Genomic DNA, 25,660 nt, shown 5'->3' with positions numbered 1-25,660 from the left:
GAAGGGAGGGAAGTGAGGTGGCCGCGCCGTGCAGCGTGGGAGTTGTAGTTCGCGAGGCTGTGCCCCTCACGCCGACGGAAGCGGCGGGAAGGCGGGCGGAAGCGGGCTGCGCGAGGGACTGCGGGTTAGCGGGAGGCTCCGGGTGCCTGGGCTGGCACAGCAGATTCGCGGGGCCTGGGAATGATCTTCCCTGTCGTCCGCCGCGCGCTCCGCTGGCTGCCGCGGCCTGGGAGCCGGGCGCTGACCCTCGCCGACATGGAGGTGGCCCTGCGAGGCGTGCGGAAGATCCTCTGCGTGGCCGAGAAGAACGACGCGGCCAAGGGCATCGCGGACCTGTTGTCCGGGGGCCGCATGCGGCGGGTGAGGAGACCGATGGGCGGGCGGAACGGGGACGAGCGGCCGCTGCTCCCACTGGGGGTCCTAGCCGTTGGGCCGGGGCCTCCGGGCGCCTTTTGCGACCGACGGGCGTTTAGAAACGGAGTTAACGTGTTTCTCGTTTGCTTGGAGACCTTGGGTCCGCCTTGCACGGCGGCGGATGGCAAGCGGGCCTGAGACTCGGAACCGCAGGCCACACTCCCCCGACTTGCTTTCGAGCCTGCGGGGTCCCCCCCTGCACGCCCGGCCCTACAGTCTAGGTGCATCCGACAGGGCAACCCGCCCGAGCCCCTGTTCCGTCGCTACTAACGAGTTCCGAGAGTCAGGCGAGTTGGGGGATCAGGTGTGTTCTGGACACGGAAGGCCCAAAGGAGAGGAACGGTGAGAAAGGGTCTGGGAAGGAGGTGACACGAGGCCTCAAGAGCTGTCAGGACACTCTCAATTACAAAAGTGGATCCTGAAACGGTTTTCTGGAGATTTCCCAGAGCATGGGTGGACGTTCCCTGCTCTTTTTTCTTTCACGTCACAGGGTCCTCAGGTCTCTGCTTCCCGCGGTGGATGGTGGGAACAGGAGCCGAGGTTGTGCGGGTGCTAGCTGACAGCGTCGCCTCTTTTCCGGAGCTGAGTGTCCTGGTGACCAGCCCCAGGCTGTGCCCATTTCTAGGGCTCCAGGCTCCTTGAGACGGGCCCGTCTACACAGAGCTAACTTGTGTATCCTTCGGGCTCTGTTTGAGTATCTGTTTTTCATGGAAACTTTTCCTCACATCCCTCTCCCCCAGCTGGGTCAGGGTGCTGTGTGATAAGCTCACCCTGTTCTACTCGGAAGGCACCTCCCAGTTACAGTTCGATAATGTGCTGTTGATGCTGTATCCCCGGTACCTAACACGTGTCTGGAATACAGGAGGCCCTCAATCCATATTTCTTGGATGAACATTTGAGCTCAGTCTTGAAAGTTTTACCAGGCACTGGAAACGCCATGTTCAAAGAACAACCCAGTGGCTTGAAACAGCTTGGCAAGTTCGAAAGCTGGGAGTTGGGAGTGGGCACGGTAGGGGAAGGAGCCAGTGGGCACGGCAAGCATGGCAGTTGAAGACACATTGTGAGAGGAGTAGAGAGCCACGTGTTTTACACGTGAGTGTCAACTTTTTTTTTGAAGATGTTGGGGGTAGGGGTTTATTATTTATTTTTGCTGTGTTGGGTCTTGGTTTCTGTGCGAGGGCTTTCCCTAGTTGCGGCGAGCGGGGGCCGCTCTTCATCGTGGTGCGCGGGCCTCTCACTATCGCGGCCTCTCTTGTTGTGGAGCACAGGCTCCAGACGCGCAGGCTCAGTAGTTGTGACTCACGGGCTCTAGAGAGCAGGCTCAGTAGTTGTGGCTTACGGGCCTAGTTGCTCGGCGGCATGTGGGATCCTCCCAGACCAGGGCTCGAACCCGTGTCCCCTGCATTGGCAGGCGGATTCTCAACCACTGCACCACCAGGGCAGCCCCTCAACTGTTTTGAAGTCTACAGTTCGGCAGCGTTTAGTATTTTCCCAGTGTTGTGCGTCCGTCACCTCTGTTTAGTTCCAGGTTGTATCACGCCAGGAGGACACCCCGTAGCCATGAAGTAGTCACTCATTCCCCACTTCTCCAAGCCGCTGGCAGTCACTAAGCTGCTTTGTGTCCTCAAAGATTTGTGTCTGTTCTGGATACTTCACACAAAAAGATTAATACAATACGTGGCCTTTTGTGTGAGACTTCTTTCACTTAGCATTTTTGAGATCCGTTCATGTTGTAGTATGTTAGTACTGCATTCCTTTTTACGGCTGAATGTATGGATAGATCACGTTTGGTTTATCTTTTCTTCAATTGGTGAGCATTTGGACTGGTTCCACCTTTTGGCTCTTGTGAATAGAGCTACTATAGACATTCATGTACAAGTTTTTACTTGAATACCTGTTTTTAGTTCTTTGGGGTAAATGCCTAGGAGTGGAATTGCTGGGTCATAAGTTAACTCTATGTTTAACTTTTTGAGGAAATGCCAAACTGTTTTCCACAGTGGCTGAAACATTTTACATTCTTACCATCAGTGTTCCAGTTTCTCCACATTCTGTCAACACTTGTTCTTTTTCTTTTCTTTTTTTAATTATCACCATCCTGGTGGGTGTGAAATATCTTGTTGTGGTTTCAGTTTGCGTTTCCCAAATGACCGATGATGCTGAGCATCTTTTCATGTGCTTGTTGGCCCTTGTGTCACCTTCTTTGGAGAAATGTCTATTCATGTCTTTTGCCCATTTTTGAATTGTCTTGTAGAGTTCTTTCTTTTTTTTTTTTTTTTTTTTGCAGTACGCGGGCTCCTCACCCCTGCGGCCTTTCCCGTTGTGGAGCACAGGCTCTAGACGCGCAGGCCCAGCGGCCATGGCCCACGGGCGCAGCCACTTCACAGCATGTGGGATCCTCCAGGACCGGGGCATAAACCCGCGTCCCCTGCATCGGCAGGCGGACTCTCAACCACTGCGCCACCAGGGAAGCCCGAGAGTTCTTTATATATTCAGGATACTAGGTCCTTGTTAGATATGTGATTTGCAGATGTTCTCATTCTGTGGATTGTCTTCTCACTTTCTTGATAGTGTTCTCAGATGCACCGAAGTTTTTAATGTTAATGAAGTCCAGTTTATCTGTTTTTCCTTCTTTTGTTGATTATACTTTCACTGTCATATCTAAGAAGCCATTGCCAAACTGAAGGTCATGAAGATTTGCCCCCTGTGTTTTCTTCTAAGAGTTTAAACTGTTATATTTGGGTCATTGATCCATTTTGAGTTAATTTTTCTATGTGGTATAAAGTAAAAATCCAGCTTCATCCTTTTACATATGAATAGCCAGTTTTTCTCAGCACTGTTTGTTGAAAAGGCTGTCCTTTTCCCATAGAATGGCCTTGGCATCCTTGTCAAAAAACAGTTGACCATAGATATTTGGGTTTATTTCTGGACTGTCAGTTCTGTCCCATTCTTCTGTATGTCTTTGCTTATGCCAGTACTACACTGTTTAGATTTCCTGTAGCTTGGTAGTAAGTTGTGAAATGGAGCAGTGTCAGTCCTCCTACTTTGTTCTTCTCTTTCAAAACTTTTTGGCTACTCGGGGCCCCTTGCAATTCCATATGAATTTGCTGTCTTAATATTAAGTCTTCCAATCTATGAACACAGATTGTCTTTCTATTTATTTATGTCTTTAATTTTTTAATGTATTTTATTGAAGTATAGTTGATTTACAATGTGTGTTAATCTATATTGTACAGCAGAGTGACCCAGTTATAGATGTATGTACATTCTCTTTCATATTCTTTTCTGTTATGGTTTATCACAGGATGTTGAATATAGTTCCTTGTGCTATACAGTAGGACCTTGTTGTTTATCCATCCTATATATAATAGTTTGCTAATTCCAAACTCCCAGTCCATCCCCCCCCCCACCGCCCTTCCTCTTGGCAACCACAAATCTGTTCTCTGTGTCTGTGAGTCTGTTTCTGTTTCATAGGTAAGTTCATTTGTGTCATATTTCGGGTTCCACATATAAATGATATCATATGGTATTTCTCTTTCTCTTTCTGACTTACATCGCTTAGTATGATAACCTCTAGGTCCATCCGTGTAGCTACAGATGGCTTGATTTCATTCTTTCTATGGCTGAGTATGTCTTCTTTAATTTCTTTCAACAGTGTGTTACAGTTTTCATTGTGCTCTTGGATGCTGTTATAAATGGAATTGTTGAATTTGCTGTTCAGGTTGTTCGTTACTGTTGGGTTTTGTGTGTTGGTCTTGGATCCTGCAACTTTGCTGACTTTGTTTATTAGCACTAATAGTTTCATTGTGGCTTCAGGATTTTATCTATAAGATCATGTTGACTGTGAATAGACAGTTCTCCTTCTTCCTTTCTGACTTGAATGTCTTTTATTTCTTTTTCTTGCCCAATTGCTCTGGTTAGAACTTGTAGTAATCTTGGATAGCAATGGCGAAAACAAGCATTCTGTTTTGTTCCTGATTTTAGTGGAAAAGCTTTCAGTCTTTCAGCATTAAGTGTGATGTTAGCTGTGGGTTTTTTGTAAATGCCACACTTCACTTTATGGTGAAGGCTGTTGTTTTTTTTTTTTTTTTTTTTGCTGTACGTGGGCCTCTCACTGTTGTGGCCTCTCCCGTTGCGGAGCGCAGGCTCAGCGGCCGTGGCTCACGGGCCCAGCCGCTCCGCGGCATGTGGGATCTTCCTGGACCGGGGCACGAACCCATGTCCCCTGCAACGGCAGGCGGACTCTCAACCACTGCGCCACCAGGGAAGCCCAAGGCTGTTGAATTTTTATCAAATGCTTTTTCTGCATCAGTTGAGATGAGCAGTGTAGGTTTTAAGTGGATCATACTTGTGTTTTATGAAGTCATTGTGGCCACAGAGAACTTGAAGAAAGAAAGGCTAGAGTCCAGGAGGCAGCTGTTGGGGTTCTCCATGTGGGGGGCAAGAGGCCTGAACCCTAGGGACCCAGGAGCACTGGGTGGGAGCAGAGGGAACGGAGAGGAAGGGAATGGTGAAAGCAGTCAGGATGTAAAAAGTAAAAGTTCACCGTGCTTTCACACGTTTTGGTCCTTCTTCCTGAAATGACATTTTTCCTCTTTTCTCCTGATGAACTCTTCACCTTTTAAAATAAAAAATAAAGGACAACTTAAATGAAGCTATTTTGTGAACTCTTTCCTCAGAGTCCTCGCCATCCATTTCCTTCTCTGTTTCCGGATGCGTTCTCATCACTCTTTTTTTTTTTTTTTTTTTTTTTTGCGGTACGCAGGCCTCACTGTCGTGGCCTCTCCCTTTGCGGAGCAGAGGCTCCGGACGCGCAGGCTCAGCGGCCATGGCTCACGGGCCCAGCCGCTCCGCGGCACGTGGGATCCTCCCGGACCGGGGCACGAACCCGTGTCCCCTGCATCGGCAGGCGGGCTCCCAACCACTGCGCCACCAGGGAAGCCCTTCTCATCACTCTTGATGCTTGCCATCATCACGGGTCGAGTTCTCTTGCTGCTCATCCCTCTCTCCCATGGTGTGTCGCTCCCTAAGACAGTGACGGGTCTGTTCATTTATTTATCCCTCATACAGGGCTTGCCTCAAATGAAGCAATCCCTGCCTTTAAGGGACTTAAATTCTGTGGAGGAGCTAAGACATCTGCATGCAGAGCTCAGAATCAGATGATAGTCATTGCAGCTTTGTAATAGCAAAGAATGGAAGTAATGAGGACTGGTCATGGCAGCGGGTAGCAAAATAAATTGTACTTTCTTATGATAGATAGTTAGACACCTGTTATGGAAAAGACTTTCAAACATATATACAAATATGTATACATTTGAGAGAAATTCACCAAAATATTGACGCAAGATAGAATGTCTCTCTTTTTTCTTTAAAAGTAGTGCTCAAACGCTAGTAACTACTTCAGATAGTGGAGAGAATACAAATGTGTATCAAGTAAACCAGCCCCACTGTCCACGGTGACCACTGTTAGTAACTTATAGATCTTTGAGGGCTTTATATTCAGGAGGAGAAATCTTAAAAAAGAATCCAGTGGATTCAGTGGCAGCAATGTGATCAGTCCCTACAGAGCACTTAGAGAAGATGGGACTGCTCTGGGGTTTGGGGGAGTTTGTTTTTTTTTTTCTTTAGTTTTAATGGCATGGGTGGCGCTGCAAAGAGATCACAGAAGCCACATTCTTGGTCTGTCTACTAGGTTTTCTTCTTTCGCTAGGCTCCAAAACTCTGCTGTAATTTGGGAGCAACCCATTCCCCTGAGCACCTCACCCAAGTGGTGGGATCATACGTAATTGAGTACTGTCCTCAGCTGGGAACTGCGGGGAGGCAAGTTGGAAATGCCAGGAAAAACTTTTACTTCCTCAGGACCATCCATTGGTGGAGGAGGCTGCCTGGGAGAGCCCTGGCCCCGGGTCGCACACATGCTGTTAGACAGGTCATCCACTAGGAGAGGATTAGAACAGTGGTTTCCAGACTGTTCCCGGGAGACCCAGGAGACCACGGACGTGCACCTCAGGAGCCACCTGGGGCCGGACTGGGGATAGGCTGTTAGCAGAGCTCAGCCTTGTTGCAGCCAGAATGCTTGGACCTTGTTACATATCAGAGTCCATGTAAGAGCTTGTCTGGGAAGCTTCAGTGCTTTCTTAAAAAGAGGTAGAAACCCCAGTGATGCAACGATTTCTTTTCTCTGGTACTAAAAGGGCTTAACTAGCAACTGGAGTTTGTAGAGGGGAGTTTCCTTTCTTGGCAACACTAGACGAGTGAACTCTTAAGATAAATTCCGTCTTTAAATTTGCCATTGTGCCTCGAAAAGAGCCTCATTCAGTGTTTGACACAGAAAAATTGTGTGAGGATGTTCTCGACACGATCCTTCTTGGCGCTTGGAGGTTCCCCCAGTCCCACTTTGCCTGTGTCTTGTCTTCTGTGCAGCGTTGGTGTGAAACTCACATGCATAGCTACTTTTAACAGCTTTGTAGAAGGTGGAATCTTCTCTGAGAGGGTTTCGTTCACACATAAGTGCAGCTGAGGAGGAGCTTTGTAGGCTGGTTCCCAGGCCTGACTGCGGCTCATAGCGTTACTGGATTTCAGAGCCAGAGGGACCTTACAGGTAACTTTACTCAGAATAAATTGAGGTTCAGAAAGGTGAAAACTTGCCTGTGGACACCAGTTTATTGGCGCATTTGTATGGCCAGGAAGTAGAGAGGTGTGTGTGGAGAACGGACAAAACCGTCAAGAGACACGTGTCCTAATCCTCTCTCTGGAGTAATAGTCATGTGATCCTGGACAAGTCCATTCTCAGCTCTAGAAAGATGTTACGTGGTGTTAGCTGATCTCGCGTCACCTTGCGGCATAAAAGCTCTGTGGACTTGAGCAAGTACATGCTTGTAACTGAGTTCGGAGGGGCCACTTCACAAATGGTCTTAGTGATTTCACCTTGTTTTAATCTATAAGAGGTACTGTTGCATTTTTAATGTTCCCACTTATCAGGGATTTGCTTGATCTTTATGTGAGGCATCATTTGTCTTTTTTGTAATTTATAGATTTTCTTTTTGTTTTGTAGAGAGAAGGACTTTCCAGATTCAACAAGATCTATGAATTTGATTATCGTCTGCGTGGCCAGGTAGGTGCTGTAATACTTCTATCCTGTGGCTGAAGGATGCTTTCAGATCCATGCGCCATTCTGGTGTTCATTCCTTGGGTTTTTAGTTTTGGCTAAAAAGAGCAGCTGTTTACGACAAGCCCTCTCTGAATTGCTTGTATTTTAGAATTATTTAATCAAAGAGAATTAGCGTGGCCTTTGTAGAATATGTCACTGTCTTTTAAGAAAAACTATTGTTATGACCTAAAGATCACTGGTGACAGGTGATCGTTGGAAGCCTCTTGTTTATAAAATATGGTCCCAATCTTAACTCTTTATAACAAAAAAGAAGCTAATATACAATAGTTTAAATTTAAAAGGCATCGTGGTACCAGAGTTAGAATGGTGATTATATCGCTATAGTTTTGGCTTTGAAGAGGTATGTTTGTTTGTTTCTTCCCAGTCACCTGGTTTGGGGGTGTGTGTGTTTGTGTGTGTGTGTGTGTGTGTGTGTGTGTTTTAATAGACTTCTTTTTAGAGCAGTTGTAGCTTCACAGCAGAACTGAGAGGAAGGAAATACAGAGATTTCCCACATACTCCCTGCCCCGACGCATGCACAGCTGCACGTCATCATCAGCCCCCACCAGACGGTACATTCATTACAACTGATGGACCTACACGACACCACAGTCGCCCGGAGCCCACATTTGACATTGGGGTTCACTCCGATCGTGTGCACTCTGTGGGTTTGGATGACGTGTACCTATTATTATAGTATCACACAGAGCATTTTCACTGCCCTAAAAATCCTCTGTGCTCTGCCTGTTCATCCTCCCTTCCCCCCACCCCCGATGACTCTTTTCTTTTCCCTTTGATAGAAGGTCCCCTCTTCTACTTGAATGATTTGGGAAAATCTGATTGCTAAAAGACTGACTTGAATTTTGTTATCTTTCAGAATGTCACCATGATAATGACTTCAGTCTCGGGACACTTGCTGGCTCATGATTTCCAGATGCAGTTTCGCAAGTGGTCAGTACGATGCCGGGGGCAGGGGGGAGCTTTCCGGTTATGACAGTAAGTTGTGAAATATCACAGGCAGTGTGAGGCATGTCGGTGTTACTTTGTTACTTACAGCAGTAAGATGACTGAATCCATTGGGCCGCTGTAACAAAATACACACACTGGGTGGCTTATGAAGGACAGAAATGTGTTTCTTCCAGTTATGGAGGTAGGAGGTCGGAGTGCCTGCATGGTCCCTCGAGGGCCTTTTCCAGGCTGTGGCCTGCTGACCTCTCACTGTGTCCTCACATAGTGGAGGGTCTAGGGAGCCGGCCGGGGTCTCCTATAAGACTGCGAGCCCCCTTCATGAAGGCCCACACTCACGACCTGATCACCGGCCAAAGGCCCCACCTTCTGACACCGTCATGTTGGTGTCGGGATTCCAGCACGTGAATTTGCAGGGAACACAAACCATAGATACCATAGCAGTGACCTAGGATTAACTGGTTCGCTGTGAATTTTTACCATATGCTTAGAATAAAAATAAACAGCCACTTTCAGGTGTGTTCCCCCAGAACACTCAGACCTTTTTTTTTTTTTTGGCCATGCTGCACGGCTTGGGGGATCTTAGTTCCCAGGCCAGCCAAGGATTGAATCCAGGCGCCGCAGTGGAAGCACCGAGTCCTAACCACGGGACCGCCAGGGAACTCCCTACCCAAACCTTTTGCATGCAGGCATTGGATTGCAGTCACCCTATCGCAGATGTGTACGAAAGTTCCAGAATTTCTTCTTAGCAGCTCCTGTTAATCGTCACGGGGAGTGCATTGCCCAGAGGGTAACGCCTTGCCTGTAATCCTCTGGCGTTCCACAGGGGACTCTGTCTGGTGGGGATGCACCCATGAGGGCACTGGGGCAACCTTCTCCCATTGTGTGCTGAGCTAGGATTTTGTGTGTTTTCATTTCTTTTCCAGGCAGAGCTGCAATCCTCTTGTCCTCTTCGAAGCAGAAATTGAAAAGTACTGCCCAGAGAATTTTTTAGACATCAAGGTAGGATCTTTTGGAAGACATATTGAACAACCACCACCTAATGAAACCAAGTGGTTTCTGTATTTTGACTGCACTAAAATTGAAGGATAGGTTTTCCACTAAACTAAGTACCACGATTTGAAAAAATTATTCCCGCCCGTTATGTAAATGAGGCCATTTCCGCTAACCGGCTGAGGGACTGAGTGAGCCTTTTTACGAAGAGCGGCTGCTTGACTAAACCCTGGGAGTAAGTGTGGTTGCGTCATCAGTGTCAGCTCCCCTCCCGCCCCCTGTTGGAGGGACGAGACTACGATCTGCAAGAGGCCATCTGGCGCTGCGCTGCGGTGTCTCGGGCAGTTAGGACGCCTGTCCTTGGTTCACTGCTGACTAGGAGCGCTTTTTGGGTTGAAGCTCGATTAGGGGGTGCTTTTTTTTTGTTAAATTGAGGACATGATCAGAACCCCTAGAGCTGTAGGTGTGTTAGAGCCGAGTTTCAGGGCTCGTCAAGGTGGTGTCGTCGTAATAAACCCCTGTCTTCTAGAAGCTCATGGGTGGGCGGGTGGGTCTAAGGTGGGGGGCGGTACTAGTGACCTTGCCATCCTTCCCACGTACGGCGGGAACAGTTTTCTCCGTGTCTCCTCACCAAGCTGACGTTCTCCAAGAACCTCATTAATGCTGGGGCAGATCCAGCGTGGAGCTGTCACGCGATGCTCTGCAGATCACGCTCTTACCACTCTTTCCCCACCGGGCGCTTCAGAAAACTCTGGAGCGAGAGGCTCGGCAGTGCCAGGTGCTGGTGATCTGGACCGACTGTGACAGAGAAGGTGAAAACATCGGGTTTGAGATCATCCACGTGTGCAAGGCTGGTGAGTGTCTGCTCTGGGCCCGCAGCAGGGGTGGCACTCTGTCCTGAGTCCCTCTGCCGGGCTCACCGGCTGTAGCCCAGGGCTTGTTGTGTGTTTGGTCCCAGTTGATTGCCAGATCCTTGAGAGCAGAGACTTGATATTCTGTTTTTAAAAATTAAATATTCGCGGGCTTCCCTGGTGGCACAGTAGTTAAGGATCCGCCTGCCAACGCAGGGGACACGGGTTCGAGCCCTGGTCCTGGAAGATCCCACATGCCGCAGAGCAGGTAAGCCCGTGCACCACAACTACTGAGCCTGTGCTCTAGAGCCCGCGAGCCACAACTGCTGAGCCCGTGTGCCGCAACTACTGAAACCCACGTGCCCTGGAGCCCGTGCTCCACAACAAGAGAAGCCACCGTAACGAGAAGCTGCATCACAACGAGGAGTAGCCCCTGCTCGCCGGAACTAGAGAAAGCCCGTGCGCAGCAACGGAGACCCAACACGGCCAAAATTAATTAATTAAAAACTTAGATATTCACAAAGAATGCATACACTGTATGTAAAACACAAAGAATAGTTCTAGAATGTTCTTTCTGGTTTTGTTTTTTAATTGTCTATATTCCTTGTACAATGCCTGAACACTAATAACTGTTGAAGTGAGCTTAATGATTTCAGGTAACTTAGAGGAAGTGACATGCAGGCCATTCTCGGGCTTCAGAGAGTGGGGGGCTGCTCTTCTCCCTAAGTGCTCTTGGGTTTCAAACTATACCGACTCCTAGGATTAAATATATTCAGTATTCACTCTCAGGGACAGTGTGCATGTCCTGTGTGATATCCATAACAGGACGTGAACTTCCCCCAGGACCTTTTAATTAACATCTCCCTTTTCCCTAAAGGCCCGGGAGAGCGCGAGAGTGACACCAAGAAGGACTCACGGAGAGGGTTTAGCTAATGGCTGAGATGCACTCGCTCCTGTTTCTGACCCTCTCAGCCTGGTTACAGTGAGGCTTCCCTCTTAGACAGCATGTCTCTGATTTAACTGAACCAGTCAAACTGGCTGCCTCGCAGCTTCATGAACTGGTTTACCCTCCGTTCACGGGGGACCTGCCCCGGTGCCCTTGTCTGTTCCGCAGTGAAGCCCAGCCTACAGGTGCTGCGAGCCCGTTTCTCCGAGATCACCGCCCGCGCTGTCCAGGCGGCCTGTGAAAACCTGATGGAGCCCGACCGCAGAGTGAGCGACGCCGTGGACGTGAGGCAGGAGCTGGACCTGCGGATCGGTGAGGGGTGGGGTGGTGGGCAGGGGGCAGGACTCGGGCTCAGACGGTGGCAGCTGGCTGTGACCTTGCAGTGCACGGCCTCTCCTTGCTTCCCTCCGTCCTCTCTCCTCAGGGGCTGCCTTCACCAGGTTCCAGACCCTGCGGCTGCAGAAGATCTTTCCTGAGGTGTTGGCGGAGCAGCTGATCAGTTATGGCAGCTGCCAGTTCCCCACCCTGGGGTTCGTGGTGGAGAGGTTCAAAGCCATTCAGGCGTTTGTGCCAGAAACCTTCCACAAAATCAGAGGTGAGGCCACTCGGGGTGCAGAAGCTGAGGGCACGTGGGGAGTCCTGGGTGCTAATTCAGGGTGTGGTTTGCATCTCGCTGCCCTTGACCCCCTCGTCACTGTGTTCAGGACCCACCTCACGTGTCCGAGGTGGTCTCCTCTGTCTCATGGCTCTTGGCTTTCACCGTGATGGACCTTTTCCTCTCCGGGTCACGGCCTTCCTGTGTGCCCCCCACAGTGACCCACGACCACAGGGATGGCGCAGTGGAGTTCAGCTGGAAAAGGCATCGGCTTTTCAACCACACGGCTTGTCTTGTCCTCTATCAGCTGTGCATGGAGGTGAGAAGGGCTCTGCAGGTGATGATCTCGGAAAACCATCCTGTGATTTCCCAGGCCGCTCCCTCTCTGCCCCATTTCCCACCAGACTGTAGCTTTCAGTCTGCATCCAGGACATCACTTTCTGGGTGCCAGTAAGACTAGAACCCCATGAAAACAGCACTAGAAATGTGGAAGGAAAGACCTGTAGAACTTTTAGGTGAAACCAGAAATGCTAAGAAACACATAGTTAAAATCCCTCGTGAAGCAGTACACTGACACCAGGGACTGATGAGGACCAGCTGGGCCCGTCCAAACCTGAATCCTAGAGCTGGGTGGAGCTAGATGGCGTCTGGCCCAGCGCCTTCCACTGGTCAGATGATGAAATCCGGAGACGTGAAAGGCACAGATGAGTGAATGTCATACAGCGATAACGACAGGACAGGAAAGTAGGGTAAAGGAACGGAGAAGGGCCAGGGGCGGGGAGGGACTGCTCTAGGGCTGGGACTCGAGAAAGACATCCCAGGGTGACCGCCGAGTGAAGGTGGGAGTGGTCAGCAGCGATGGCCGTGGGAGGATCGAGACCTACTCAGGCCGCAGGCCAGTCAGTGTCTGGTCCACCCTCAGACGTCCGCTCTGTGGTGCTGCTTCCCGTCGCTCAGCACACGCTGGCCTGTTTTAACCCAGGGGCTGCACGCGGTGGTACCTGAATAAAACTCAGAGGCCTCTAGGTTTAGTGAGTCAGGGATGCCTCTTGGCTCTGGCCCCCCCGGCAGATTTAGTACTGACTTGGTATCGGGGAGTAATAACTTGCGCGCCTGCTACAGGCCAGACGCGCTGTATGTTACGTGTTATTTGTTCGGTCCTGGTGGTGCCTCTGGGGGTGGTAATGCCAACCCATGCCACAGGCGGGGAAGCTGGAGAAAGTTGAGTAACTGTGCAGACACACTCGAGCTAGTGGGGCCCGAGCTCGGACAGCTCCTGCAGACCACGCTGCCTCTCGGGTCGCCGCACCTGTCCACTGCTCCACCCTTTGGCCCTCAGGGTTACACAGTCTGCACATTTGTCTGTTGAATAAAAAGACTTGCCCATTTTCTGCTTTACCAGGATGTGGTGCAGGGAAACATGGCAGGTGGGGTGCTTGGAGCTCCTTGTCCAAGAGCACCTGGTCTGCAGTCTATTTGCAGAGAGAAATTTGGGTTTTGATTTGTAAATATCCTCATGAAGAAATCACTTAAGCTGAGTTCTTCATCCTTTTGCATTCCCTTAAAAATGTGAGGTTGGTCTTAAGATTAGAGTTCTCCAGTTTGTATTATGTAACTTCTCCTATTTCCAGCTCTGTATTGTCGTGAATTAAAAAAAAAAAACCAAAACAGTAGCACTATGCATGCGTAGACACGAAACTAAGGAGATGCCGAGGCTCTGGAGTGGACGCCTTGGGGCTTGTGAACCTGCCCCTCAGAGCCTTACTTTGAGTGAGAAGCAGGCGCTGGTGTCCAGCACACTGTGGGCTGCAAGCTGACGTCTTGAGGTGGGGAGCAGGGCTGCTGTGGGCAGTGCCGGGGGCGGCCAAGGAAAGCTGGGAGGATGCTCCAGCAGGTTTAAGTGGCCTCTGCTTTTCCTGGCTTTCTAGGATCCCAGGGCGACCGTGGTGGAGGTCAGGTCCAAGGCAAAAAGCAAGTGGAGGCCTCAAGCTTTGGACACTGTGGTATGTTCTCGGGGTCTGTGCCAGCCCTGAGGAGCTCCGACTTCTGCGGCTGGGGTGGGGCTTCTGCTGCGGAGGGTGGGGCCCAGTGGCCGGAAGCACCTCTTCCCAGTGCCACACAGGAACGCTTCTAGGAGAAGTAGAAGCCCCAGAGCGCAGGCCTGCCTGACCTCTTACGTCAGCTAATAAACGCGATAGAACTGCTCTATGTGGGGCTTTGGAAACAAGGACTAGAAATCACCCATCACCTCTCCACCTTTAGGTAATTGCTGATGTAATTTTGGTGTCTTCCTTTTTTTTCGGTGTCCTTATTTTTTTACAGCATTACTGGAATAGTTAGTGTTTTCCACCCGAGCATTTTCTTTAACGTTTTTGCACAATGTATGTAAACATCATTTTAAATATCTACTTTATTGGCCTATCCTAGATCAGGGCTTCTGAGATCTTTTTGATCCCAAGAAGAACCACCCAGCGGGACACAAGTCTGAATAAACCACATTAGGGTGTCCCTTCCCAGTCACCACTCTGTAGGAAAGTTCAGGGTGTAATTACTGTCGGGGTCGCCTCTGAAGGTTGAACATGCAGAATGTCCCGGGACTGGTGGGCAGTGCACCCTTTATCGTGGGGTGGGCGTGTGTGTGTGCACGCGCGTGGTGAGGGACGATGGGAGGGGGTTACGGATTGATTGTGTACAGTAGGCATGAGTGTTTCATCCCTCACTGGTTAATACGCTTTCACGTGTAGCCAGCAGCATTGTCAGAGGGTCGCCAAGGGGAAGGGACATCTGGTGATCCCCCACGAGGCTTGGAAGAATGGCGTTCATCACCCAGGGGATGTCCCCAGGGTTCAGATGGTGTCCCCAAAGTGCGGGTCTCAGACTGCTGGCATTAGAATCGATACTTTAGGCGCTTGTTAAAAGCGCAGATTCCCAGCCTCTGTGCTGGCCCTCCTCTCTCAGAATCCCTAGTGCTCGGGCCCAGGAACCTGCTCGCATCCCAGGTGATTCTGGCTTCTGCACATTGGAGTCTGGGAACCCCTGGGCTGGGGCCTGGCTCTGCCCAGCAGTCCCAGAAACCTTTCCGCAGCACAGCCTTCCACGCAGACGTGTGAGAGCAGCTGGAGGGACGCCAGGAAGTTCTGAAGAGGAGGCATGTGGGCGTTTGGGGGCCTGTGACTCATGCACTGTGCCTGTCCACACATCTTACAGGAGCTTGAGAAGTTGGCTTCTCGAAAGTTGAGGATAAATGCTAAAGAAACCATGAGGATTGCTGAAAAGCTCTACACTCAAGGGTAAATATTCGCCCACATTTGGGAAGACAATTTGATGCATCTTTATCAGGGTGAAATATTTTAGAAATAGAGCTTATGAGGAAACCAGACTGTCTAGATATCACCCGGCTCTCAAGTAGAGGAATTTTGACATTGACTTCTCTTTTCTGATGGAAAAGACATTTCAAAGTCACTCACATCCTAAAATAACACTCCACAGAGTAAACTCAAATCCCACTCTCGACCTCTCAGCAGGCGGGGCGCCGGGGCCCTGGCAGGGGCGGGTGGCACCTTTAGGACTCGTGTGCCTGCTATAAACCATCCTGCCTTGGGGGTCGTGAGCACCCAGTGCCATCCAGGGACAGTGTGGCCACACTGACCCGTGTGGCAGCCACTCGCCGTAAGTGGCTGTCGAGCACGTGAAATTTGGGTTGTCCAAACTGGGACGTGCTGAGAGTGTAAACATAATGCGTTTTGAAGGCTCGTGTGAGAAAAGGATGTAAATTGTCCCAGTAATGTTTAAGTGGCTAATGGAATGTTTAGAATTACACACAGGGTCCACCCTGTAGTTCAGGGCAGCATCTTCTTTCTCTTCTTTAAGACGAGCCGCGGAGCATGGGCCGCCCGGGTCAGGACCGCAGGGCTTGTCCTGGGGTCGTTCTGTCCACCCATGCTGGGGAGGTGGGGAGGTGCCCCAAGCGCCCCGGGGGCAGGAGGGCTGGGCTGGAGCAGGCGTGCCCTTGCCTCTGTCCCCGACTGCCGGGAGTGACCCAGCAGGACGCCTGTTGCTCCTCACCCACTGCGGGGGTCACGTCTCAGGGCTTTCCCCAGCGTGGGTAACGTAGTTGCCTGGATCAGACGGGCTGTTGCGGGTGTCACCAGTGTTCTCAAGCTGACTTAATCGTTTATAGACCAATTCAGCAATTTCTTGTTGTGTTTGTTTGGCTTTGTTTAGGTACATCAGCTATCCCCGAACTGAAACAAACATTTTCCCCAAAGACTTAGACCTGACCGCGCTGGTAGAGGAACAGACCCACGATCCACGCTGGGGGCCCTTCGCCCAGAGCATTCTAGAGCGGGGCGGCCCCACTCCACGCAACGGGAACAAGTCTGACCAAGCTCACCCTCCCATCCACCCCACCAAGTACACGGACAGCCTGCAGGTTGGTTTCCCTGGCTGTGCTGCCGCAGAACCCGCAGGGAGGTCAGGGGTCAGGGCTGGGGTTTGAATCTACTCTGCGGGCTCTGTCTTTCGGAGCTAAGTGGTTTCGAAATTTCCATCTCAGAAAGAGGTCGTGTCAACATCCTCCTCCTACAGTCTGTGCTTGGCTTCCCGAGAGACCCCCATGGGGGCTCTGCTCCATCCAGCCCTCCCCTGCACTCCGTCCCCTCCCTCTGCTGCTGTCCTGACCCTCACCACAAACAGGTGGCCCCTTCCCTGAGCCCGTGCTCGGCCCCCACCCTTCTCCTCCCCAAGACCGGGCCGGTTTCCGTCACCTTCCCGAAACTTCACCGCCACCCTCCGGACGCACTCTGGGCTGGGGGCTTTCTCACCCAGCGCCTGGAGCCTGTAACACGGGCCAGCCGTGCTCTCAGCCAGGCATACGCTCCAGGGGCCACGGCTGCTGAGGCCTGCTTGGCGGCTGCAGGCTTATTGTTTTGTTCTTCCTCTAATAACACACGTTCTTTCTGATTCTGAAAGCCATACATGTTTATTTTAGACAATTCACAAAATAAAAAAGATTATAAGGAAGTAAAAACTTGCCTGTAATCTCACCATTTCCTGAGAACCACGTTTTTACCCTCTGTGTGTATATAATTCTTACAAGTAAATTATAACCTTAAACTTTGTAAACTAATGTTTTCTGTTTTATATCATGAGTATTTCCCCACAGGCTGAAATATTTTAACGTATGGTATATAACGATTGCATAGAGGTACTGTATTTTGCTAGATCTGTTTTTAAAGGGTGATCTACTGCAGTTAACATTTGCATAATAGATATTTATGTGGATGTCACATTTCCTTTGAAGACATTCTTAGAAGGAGAACTTTCGGATATCGGTATGAACGTCTTACAGGCTTCTGATAGAGGGGCTTCACTATGTCCTTGTTCCCGAAAGGGTGGAGGATGACCACGAGCCCTGTGATAGGCCTGAGGCTGCCGGTGCATCTTTAGTCTGTGTGTCCTACACACACTGGGCCTCTTGGAAACTGGATGCTTTCGCTTTGGTTTCTGCTCAGACTGGGTTTACATCAGAGGAGTTGCTTTCCAGTCTTGATGGCAAGGGGACTCCACTTGTGAAGTTTATTGGCCTAAACCCACAAGCAGCGAGGGATTTGCCTACACGGCACGTGGGCACGTGGCTGCAGGAGCTGTGCTCTGTTGTGTGTGGAGCTTTGGGCTGGAAGCTAGCACCAGCCAGACTGAACTGCCGGCAGCGTCTAGAGGGACTAGGGCTCCTCTTCTCCCCACAGGGGGACGAGCAGCGACTGTACGAGCTCATCGTCCGCCACTTCCTGGCCTGCTGCTCCCAGGATGCCCAGGGCCAGGAGACCACCGTGGAGATCGACATCGCGCAGGAGCGCTTCGTGGCCCACGGCCTCGTAATCCTGGCCCGAAACTATCTGGACGTGTACCCCTACGATCGCTGGAGTGAAAAGGTGACACAGCGGGGAGGGGGGACCGTTGTGCTCCCGGCCCCCGCACCACGTGACAGAACAGAGCGTGGTCTGTGCCTGGGCGCCGGGCAGGGGTCTGACCACCACATCTGCTGCCCTATGTAGACCCTCCCTGTCTACAGTCGAGGCTCCTGCTTTCAGCCCAGCACCGTGGAGATGGTGGACGGGGAGACCAGTCCACCCCAGCTGCTCACTGAGGCCGACCTTATCGCCCTCATGGAGAAGCACGGCATCGGTAAGTAGCTTGTCATCATGGTAACCAGCGGCTCTTGCCCTCTCATGGGTGTGGGGCCCAGTTCTCCTCTGATCTTCACGACAGATCTAACCAGGGGGCTGTGTTCTCCTCCCCACTTTGTAGCTAAAGGGAAGCTTAAGAGCAGTTAAGAACTTGCCTCAGGTCACAAAGTGTGTGAGCTGTGAACACCTGGGTCCAGATAACTCTGCAGCCAGTGCCCTTAACCACTGCCCTGCACCACTGCATAGGGACACAGGTGTTTCCCATTACTCGGGAGTCTCACCTGGGACACACTGACTGGTATTTTTGGCCCACACAGGAATTTGTTGTTTTTGTTGTATTCTTAACAAGGTACTAACATTTAACCTGCCAGGATTCACGTAAACACTCTTTTGAAGCATCTGGAGGTCTGGCAGCCTTGAGTGGTGGCCGTTTTCTGTCGCTCACACTTGGCTTCGGTCACCTGCTTGGCACGTGCTGGGCCCTTCAGAGTCTGAGTCTGCCACCCGCCCTTTGCCATGGGTGGCCGTTTGCTTAGCTTCTGTTAAAGCATTTCGCATAATTGTTTTAAGAATCAGAAGTTGGATTAAAAAAAAAAAAAAACTGGGCCAGAATTGTTTTTCCCAGTAAGTCCCGTGGCCCAGGCTTTGCAGGTGGGTCCCTTGTGACTGATCTGCTTCCCCCCTCAGTTTTCACCACTGCTCTGCAATCTCAAGGATTACCTCTGGCAGCTGAGTCCAGAAGGGCCAGTACCACAGGGCTGGGGGCGCATGTGGAGGGGCGGCCCCCAGGCACAGCCGCCTCACTGCAGAGTGAGTTTTGTGCCCCTGCCTGGAGCCCACTGGCCATCACTGTGCTACCCAGAAAGCCTGTGGGTTTAGGTACAAGTAGAGGTAGTTCACCCACCATAATTTGTTTATAAAAACTTTGGTCCACAAGAGCTGACCTTGGTCTAGACCCTGGGGACACAGTAATGAGGCCTGGTCCTCCCCTTCAAGGGCTCATCCAGCAGGAGAAACAAACCCAACCAAAACATTAGATGCATCGGGAGAGGTTCTGCAGGGACCTCAGAACCTCGTGGTGAGAATTCGCGCTGAGTGAAGGCAGGGCCTGAGGAAGGACGCGGAGACCGGCAGGCACATGCTGCGGGGGGAGGTTCTGGAAGGCAAGGCCGGAAAGATGATTTGAGCCCGACTCTGCGGGGCCTGGACACTGGGCTCAGGGGCTCGGATGTGCCCGAGGTCAGCAGAGAGCCGCCTGAGATTTCTAAGAAAGGAGCTTACAGACCTACATTGAAACAGCGGTAACAGCTTTATTGAGACATAATTCACACCCTGTCCACTCTACTGAGCTCGGAGGTGCAGCCCAGTGTTCAGTAGATTCCTGCAATCGTGCGGCCGTGGCCACAGTCCACTTCAGAGCATTTTCATCACCTCAGGAGCCCCATGCCCGTTAGCTGTCCCCCTCCCCTGCAGCCCCCCAGCCCTCATCTTTCTGCCTCAGTGGATGTGCCTGTCCTAGACATTTCTTATCAATGAACGACATAGCGTGTGGCCTTCTGCACCTGGCGTCCCACGTTGCCTGCTCTGCGGGCTCGTCCAGGTAGCGTGTCTCAGTGCTTCATTCCTTTTCACCACCGGACCTCTTCCGTCGTGTGGATGGACCACGTTTCGTTTATCCATTCATCAACTTATGGACATTTGGGTTGTTCCTAGTTTTTTGTTCCTGTGAATAGTGCCGCTATGAATACTTGTGTAGAGGTTCTTGTGTGGACATGATTTCAGTTCCCTTGGGTACATCCCTGTTGCAGAATTGAGGGGTCACGTGGTGACTCTGTGTTTAAGACTATGAGGATCCTCCAGACTGTTTTCCACGGCGGCTGCACCATCTTACAATCCATGCAAGAGTCGGGTTTCACCAACATTTGCCGCTCTCTGTCTTTTGGGTTGTACGTGTCCCAGTAAGAGTGAAGTGGTATATCTTTGTGGTTTTGATTTGCATTTCGTTGGTGGCAGAGCTACATTTCAGAAGATTCCTGTGATTGTGGCATAAAGAATGGGCTGGGTGAAGGAAGAGACCAGCAGCCAGGACACCAGGGACGTTGTAATGATGTGGACGAGTGATGTGGGCCCTGACACGTGGCGGGGGGCAGGGGGGCTTACAGAAGGGATTTCCAAGCTGGGCTTGACAGCTGGAGTGCGTGGACGTGAGGGAGAGGAGGCTGCTGTTGTGGTTTCCACGTGGCCGGCTCTGAGTGGAGGTGTGTCACCTGCAACAGGAAGTCCAGGCAGAGGAGGGGGGCTGCGCGGAGTTGGGGCGTGGGTTAGTCTGAGTGATAAGGGTGGCCTGCAGGTACCGACGCGACGCACGCGGAGCACATCGAGACCATCAAGGCCCGGATGTACGTCGGGCTCACGCCAGACAAGCGCTTTCTCCCCGGGCACCTGGGCATGGGGCTTGTGGAAGGTGAGGAGCCGGGGGCTCGAGCTTGGGCAGCGGGCGGGGTGTCACCGAAGCCCCGCGGGTGTGTCCGAGCCGCACGGTGCTGCCCTTGTTCACAGGCTATGACTCCATGGGCTACGAGATGTCCAAGCCTGACCTGCGGGCCGAGCTGGAGGCTGACCTGAAGCTCATCTGCGAGGGGAAGAAGGACAAGCTCGTGGTCCTGCAGCAGCAGGTGCAGAAGTACAAGCAGGTCTTCCTCGAAGCCATGGCCAAAGCCCAGAGGTGAGTACGGGCCTGCTCTCCTGTGCAAGCCCGCTCAGCCCCGGTGACGGCGCGCCCCAGATGCCGCTGTTCCCGCCAGGCAGCTCACCCTCGCCGGTGGCCACGGCCCCTCCAGGCTTTCCTCCCGGGTTTGGCTGGTTCCTGCTGCAGAGCCTTGCCAGTCGAGACCGTAACCAGAAAGACCTGGTCCAGTTTCTCTGGGCTGTTGGCTTTGGAAACGCCCTTTCCATCCTGTCCTGAGTTAGCAGGCTGCACAGCCTCGTGGGTGGGTTCACCGGGTGCTGGTGTGCACCCCGCAGTTCTCTAGGGTGCTGGGAGGTAGCTGTAATAAGTAGCATGTGTGTATTCTGTTAGAAGTAACACGTTTCCTAACCCCGTACCAATTTTGAAAAGAAATGCATGTGGTAGTTTAAACTTGATTCCAGACCCACACTCAGGTGTGTGCGCGGCCGGGCCGTCTTGTTTGCTTGCTGTGGGGCTAGTGGCGAGGCAGAAGCGCCTGCCTGCGGCTGGATCCCTCCCGGGAGCCGCGGGTTGGAGGAGCCAGCCGCTTGGCCAGCACGGCGCCCTGTTCCCGGTGCTCCGCCTCAGGCCTCTGGCTGACTGGCCGGCTCCCCGGGTCGTGCATGGTCACGCGGTAAATGCTCTGCTGGTTCTTCAGGTTGGACGAGGCCTTGTCCCAGTACTTTGGGGCAGGGGTGGAGCTGGCCCAGCAAGAAGCCATCTTCCCAGCTGTGCCAGAGCCCGTCAGGAAGTGCCCACAGTGCGGCAAGGACATGGTCCTCAAGACCAGGAAGAGCGGCGGGTCAGTGCCCAGCTGTGCCTTCCCCTCCCCGCCCCCCCCCCCAGCCCCACCCCTGCAGCCCAGCACCGGAGGCTGTGCAGGGCCCATCCTTTTGTTCCCACGTTGCTATTTAGATGCAGGCCTGCTTCACCAGCCCCTGGACTGGGCGTTGGGGCTGGAATGGTGGCCCTGGGGGTGTGAGGCCCTGTGGGAATGGGCGGGTGGGGGGCTGGTGAGGGCGGGGCTTGTCCCCTGGGGATGGATGGCGCTCGCCCTGTGTGTGGACGGCGATGCAGACCCCACTGGTTGCTGCCCCACTGAGCCCGTTTTCCTCCTCACAAAGCTGCAGAGAGGGTGAGGATCGGATTCTCTGCAGCCTGGGCAGGTGTCCAGGCTGCCGGAGGCCTAGGCGGGCTCAGGGAGTACCCAGGGGCCCGCGGGGCCCTGCCGTGGTCTAGGCGCTGGCAGCGGCTTGGTTGTTTTTAAGCAGGAAGAGGCATCAGCAGTGTGACTGTGGGGATTTCAGGGACGTAAATGCAGGCTGGTTTTCCTGTCACTCAGTGTCAGTGACCACCGTGTCTTCCAGAACCATGAGTGTCCCATGTCATCAGCTGGAGCTGTCTCCGGCAGCTCTTGCGTGACCCCGGCCCTCACTCCCCAGGTTCTACCTCAGCTGCACGGGGTTCCCGGAATGTCGCTCGGCCGTGTGGTTCCCGGACAGTGTGCTGGAGGCCAGCAGGGACGGGAGTGTGTGTCCAGTGTGTCAGCCACACCCCGTTTACAGGTGAGCTGGGGGCCGAGGCACCTGCAGGATGGGCACAGGGTGGCATCCCTGGGGGCCCTCATTCCTTGGCACCTCCTGGAGGAGCCCGACCTTTCCCCGCCTCTCCCACCGTGGGCTGACATGGAGGCTGAGGAAGGTGGTCTCCTCCAGAAAGCCCCAGGCCCGCGCCTAGGGCTGGTCCCCAGACCTTTGGTCATGGGACCCCTTACACTCTCAGAAATCACGGAGGAACCCAGAGAGCTTCCGTTGTGAGTTAATGTTTATAAAGATTCTACCACGTTTTCAGCTAAAGTGGAGGCATCGTTTAAAATGTTTAATAACGTGTTTGTAACAAATGCATTGCATACTAACATAAGTGAACATGTTTTTAAGATAAAATGTAGTTACTTTAAAAAAAAAAAAAACGAGAGAAAGATTGCATTGTCTTCCATTTTTGCCAATTTAACGGTCTGGCTTAACAGGAGACGGTAGGATGCTCAGCTCTCCATCTGCAGTCAGTCTGCTGAGTTTGCTGTGCGTTTCGGAGCTTCTGGAAAACCCTAATGCATGCACACAGGAGAATGAGAGCAAAGCCCGCGTGCGTCCTGGTGCCGCTACCAAGTAGTGTGCCGTCACGTTGAGAGGCCTAGACCACGCTGAACTGGGGCACAGGGAGGCGCACCTTCCAGAGGCTCCTGGGTTCTGGCGGGTGATGGGCCTTAGAGCTCATCTCCCTCCTGCTCTGCGCTCCTGTGCGGCCGTAGGGGCCGGGCTGGCTGCGCCTTGCATGGCTTTCCTAGGTGGGGTGGGCACAGCCCTGTGTGGACCAAGAAGACTCGCACCCGGTAGTTAACGTGTTTTCTCATCTTCTGGCCTCACTAGGTTGAAGTTCAAGTTTAAGCGAGGCAGCCTTCCCCCAACCATGCCACTGGAATTTGTCGGCTGCGTTGGTGGATGTGACGAGACCCTGAGGGAGATCTTGGACCTCAGGTTTTCACGGGGGCCCGCCCGAGCTGGCCAGCCGGTCAGCCAGCCCTCCGGCCACCTGCAGGCCAGCCAGCCCCTGGACAGAATGGGCAGCAGCCAGCACGGCCACCCCCAGCCGGCTCTGGCCAGGACTGCGCCCCTGCCCGCCGCCGAGGGCGAAGGCAACTCCGTGACCTGCAACTGTGGCCGGGAGGCCCTGCTGCTCACCGTCCGGAAGGAGGGGCCCAACCAGGGCCGTCAGTTCTACAAGTGCAGCGGCGGCGGCTGCAGCTTCTTCCTCTGGGCCGACAGCGGCCACCCAGAAGCAGGGGGGCCTCCCTCCGAGGCGCCCAGACCCCCGGGCGGCTCACTGGGACGCCCGCCGGGCTCAGGGAAGCCCCTGGGCGGGCCCGGAAGCCCCGGCGATGGTGGCGGTGGCGCGTGCTGCCTGTGCAGCCAGCCCGCTGTCACGCGCACTGTGCAGAAGGACGGGCCCAACAAGGGGCGCCAGTTCCACACGTGCGCCAAGCCCCGGGAGCAGCAGTGCGGCTTCTTCCAGTGGGTGGACGAGAACGTGGCCCCAGGTGAGGGGGCACACGGGGCCTGCCCGAGGAGGGCAGGGGCGGTGGCGTGGGGGCACGGGTTGCCTTGCTCCCCCTCCCCGCTCAGTCACACCTCCTGCAAGGTCACGGGCAGCTTGCTGTGTGCCCGGCGCCGTGCCGTTGTATCTGTGTGTCTTCTCTCACCTTCATCGGGTGGCGGTTGTGATTGCGACTCACAGGAGAGGAGGGCGAGGCCCAGACGGGTGGCGGGACCTGTCGGGGTCACACAGCGACACGGCCCAGGCCTGGCTCCTGGGTCCGCCTGCTCCTGTAGCCCTGCGCTCCTCCCGCCTTGGTAAACCTGGAGGGCTTTGTATCGGAGCCTCATCCTGTAAGACGGAGGCCCTGGCCCTGATATCTGGTTCCTGGGTTACACAGCTAGGGTTGGCGCCCCATGGATGGGTGTGGGGAGGACCGCTGCCAGACACTGGGTCAAGGTAAATGACGCACCTGAAGGCACCTGGCCCCTCCAGGACACGCAGAAGCCTGGTCACGCATCTGAGGGAGCCTGGCGGGAGCTTTCTCTTGGGGCCCACCTGTATCACCTTGAACCACTTGGTGTGGCTTCTCAGCCTGTTTCCTCCGTAAGATGGGCACCTGCCTACCTTTCTAGGGTCTCTGTTAGCCTGAAACTGTGACTCTAGCACACGTGCGGCAGGTCTGCACACACAGGGAGAACCCAGAGGCTTGGGGCAGGCGGAGGCTGGAGACGCTAGTGCCCTGCAGGATGTTGTCCTTCGGCGCACACGGCAGACGCACAAGGGCTCCTGGTGGGCGGAGGTGGTGTCTGGGCCACCTGGTCATTTGTCCTGGGTGATGGGGCGGCCAGTACTGTGAGGCTCTTGGAGGACTGGAAGGGCCCGGAGCTCGGACTCTGCACACGCTCAGGGGGCTGCTTCCTTGGTCCCTGCTTCTGCGTGTAGGTGACACGGGCCCCCTACCAGGGCTGGGGCTCTGCCGTCCACACTCATTTCTCCCCTCGCTCTCCCCGCAGGGACCTTTGGAGGCCCCCCCTGGGCAGGAGCCAGAGGAGGAAGCCGGGGGCCGGAGGCCAGAAGCAAAAGGGCCCGGGCTGGTTCCTCGGACGCCGAGTCTGCGGCCAAGAAACCCCGGAAGTGCAGCCTTTGCCACCAGCCTGGACACACGCGTCCCTTCTGTCCTCAGAACAGATGAGGGCAGGGTAGGACCAAGGGGGCCACTGCTTCCACCTGCTGCTTTTGTCTCGGGAAACGAGCTGTTTCTCCAGGGCAGCTTTGAGGAAAGTGGCTGCTCTTGGAGTGTGACCTGTGTTCTCAGGAGTTCGGGTCCAGACCGCTCTCTCAAGAAGGCCACGCCTGGTGGATAGTGGCCCTGTGTCTGGGGCTCAGGAACGGCCATGGCCACAGCTGAGAAGCCATGGAGGCTGCCCCCTGCGATTCGCAGGGGCTGTGCTGTCGGCACCCTAGCGGGAATCATCCCGGCCCTTGAGGGGCCTCCCTCCACAGACGTCCTGAGAAAGGGTAGGATGGCAGGGATCCCCTGTTCAGAAGTTGTGTCTGCAGAAGGGTCATCCCTCTTTATCTCCAAGCTGCTGTGGCCAGGACGCCCCGCAGCTCGTGTACCTCAATAAAGGACTCTACCCCTTGACCCTGGCGGGTGATGGTGTAGCGTCTGGTGAGAGTTGGCAGGAGTGGCGGGTACTTGCAGGACCCCGGGCAGTGCCTGGGTCCTCTTGCCGTCC

General features: G+C 53.4%; 1 protein-coding gene across 6 annotated transcripts; it reads left to right on the top strand.

Moving 5' to 3' along the window:
- The first annotated feature begins 60 nt into the window (after window positions 1-60).
- TOP3A (DNA topoisomerase III alpha) lies at window positions 61-25,566 on the top strand. 6 transcript variants are annotated; one of them, XM_032616578.1, is made up of 21 exons: window positions 61-360; window positions 7,466-7,525; window positions 8,439-8,512; window positions 9,454-9,529; window positions 10,266-10,374; window positions 11,486-11,629; window positions 11,742-11,912; window positions 12,131-12,231; window positions 13,841-13,915; window positions 15,120-15,202; window positions 16,137-16,344; window positions 17,660-17,845; window positions 17,969-18,098; window positions 20,451-20,564; window positions 20,660-20,825; window positions 21,487-21,630; window positions 22,271-22,393; window positions 22,855-22,860; window positions 23,255-23,922; window positions 24,319-24,524; window positions 24,935-25,566. In XM_032616578.1, exons 1-21 carry the CDS (start codon window positions 181-183, stop codon window positions 25,283-25,285), a joined length of 3,375 nt encoding a protein of 1,124 aa, XP_032472469.1. In that variant the 5' UTR covers window positions 61-180; the 3' UTR covers window positions 25,286-25,566. The 6 variants fall into 6 exon arrangements, with proteins under 6 accessions (XP_032472469.1, XP_032472470.1, XP_032472472.1 ...); XM_032616580.1 differs by lacking the exon at window positions 61-360 and adding an exon at window positions 7,308-7,358; XM_032616579.1 differs by lacking the exon at window positions 22,855-22,860 and having other exon boundaries at window positions 62-360.
- The last annotated feature ends 94 nt before the right edge of the window (window positions 25,567-25,660 follow it).

The sequence above is a fragment of the Phocoena sinus genome, chromosome 20, assembly GCF_008692025.1.
Source record: "Phocoena sinus isolate mPhoSin1 chromosome 20, mPhoSin1.pri, whole genome shotgun sequence".
NCBI classification, from domain to species: Eukaryota; Metazoa; Chordata; class Mammalia; order Artiodactyla; family Phocoenidae; genus Phocoena; species Phocoena sinus.
This window is presented reverse-complemented; position numbering and strand designations above follow the sequence as displayed.

Bases quoted from the DNA above. Each gene is read 5' to 3' on its own strand.
- TOP3A (XM_032616578.1), top strand. From the start codon at position 181: ATGATCTTCCCTGTCGTCCGCCGCGCGCTCCGCTGGCTGCCGCGGCCT. The intron at 8,513-9,453 runs GTCAGTACGATG...TTTCTTTTCCAG, and splicing joins CAGATGCAGTTTCGCAAGTG to GCAGAGCTGCAATCCTCTTG. The intron at 20,826-21,486 runs GTGAGTACGGGC...CTGGTTCTTCAG, and splicing joins GCCATGGCCAAAGCCCAGAG to GTTGGACGAGGCCTTGTCCC.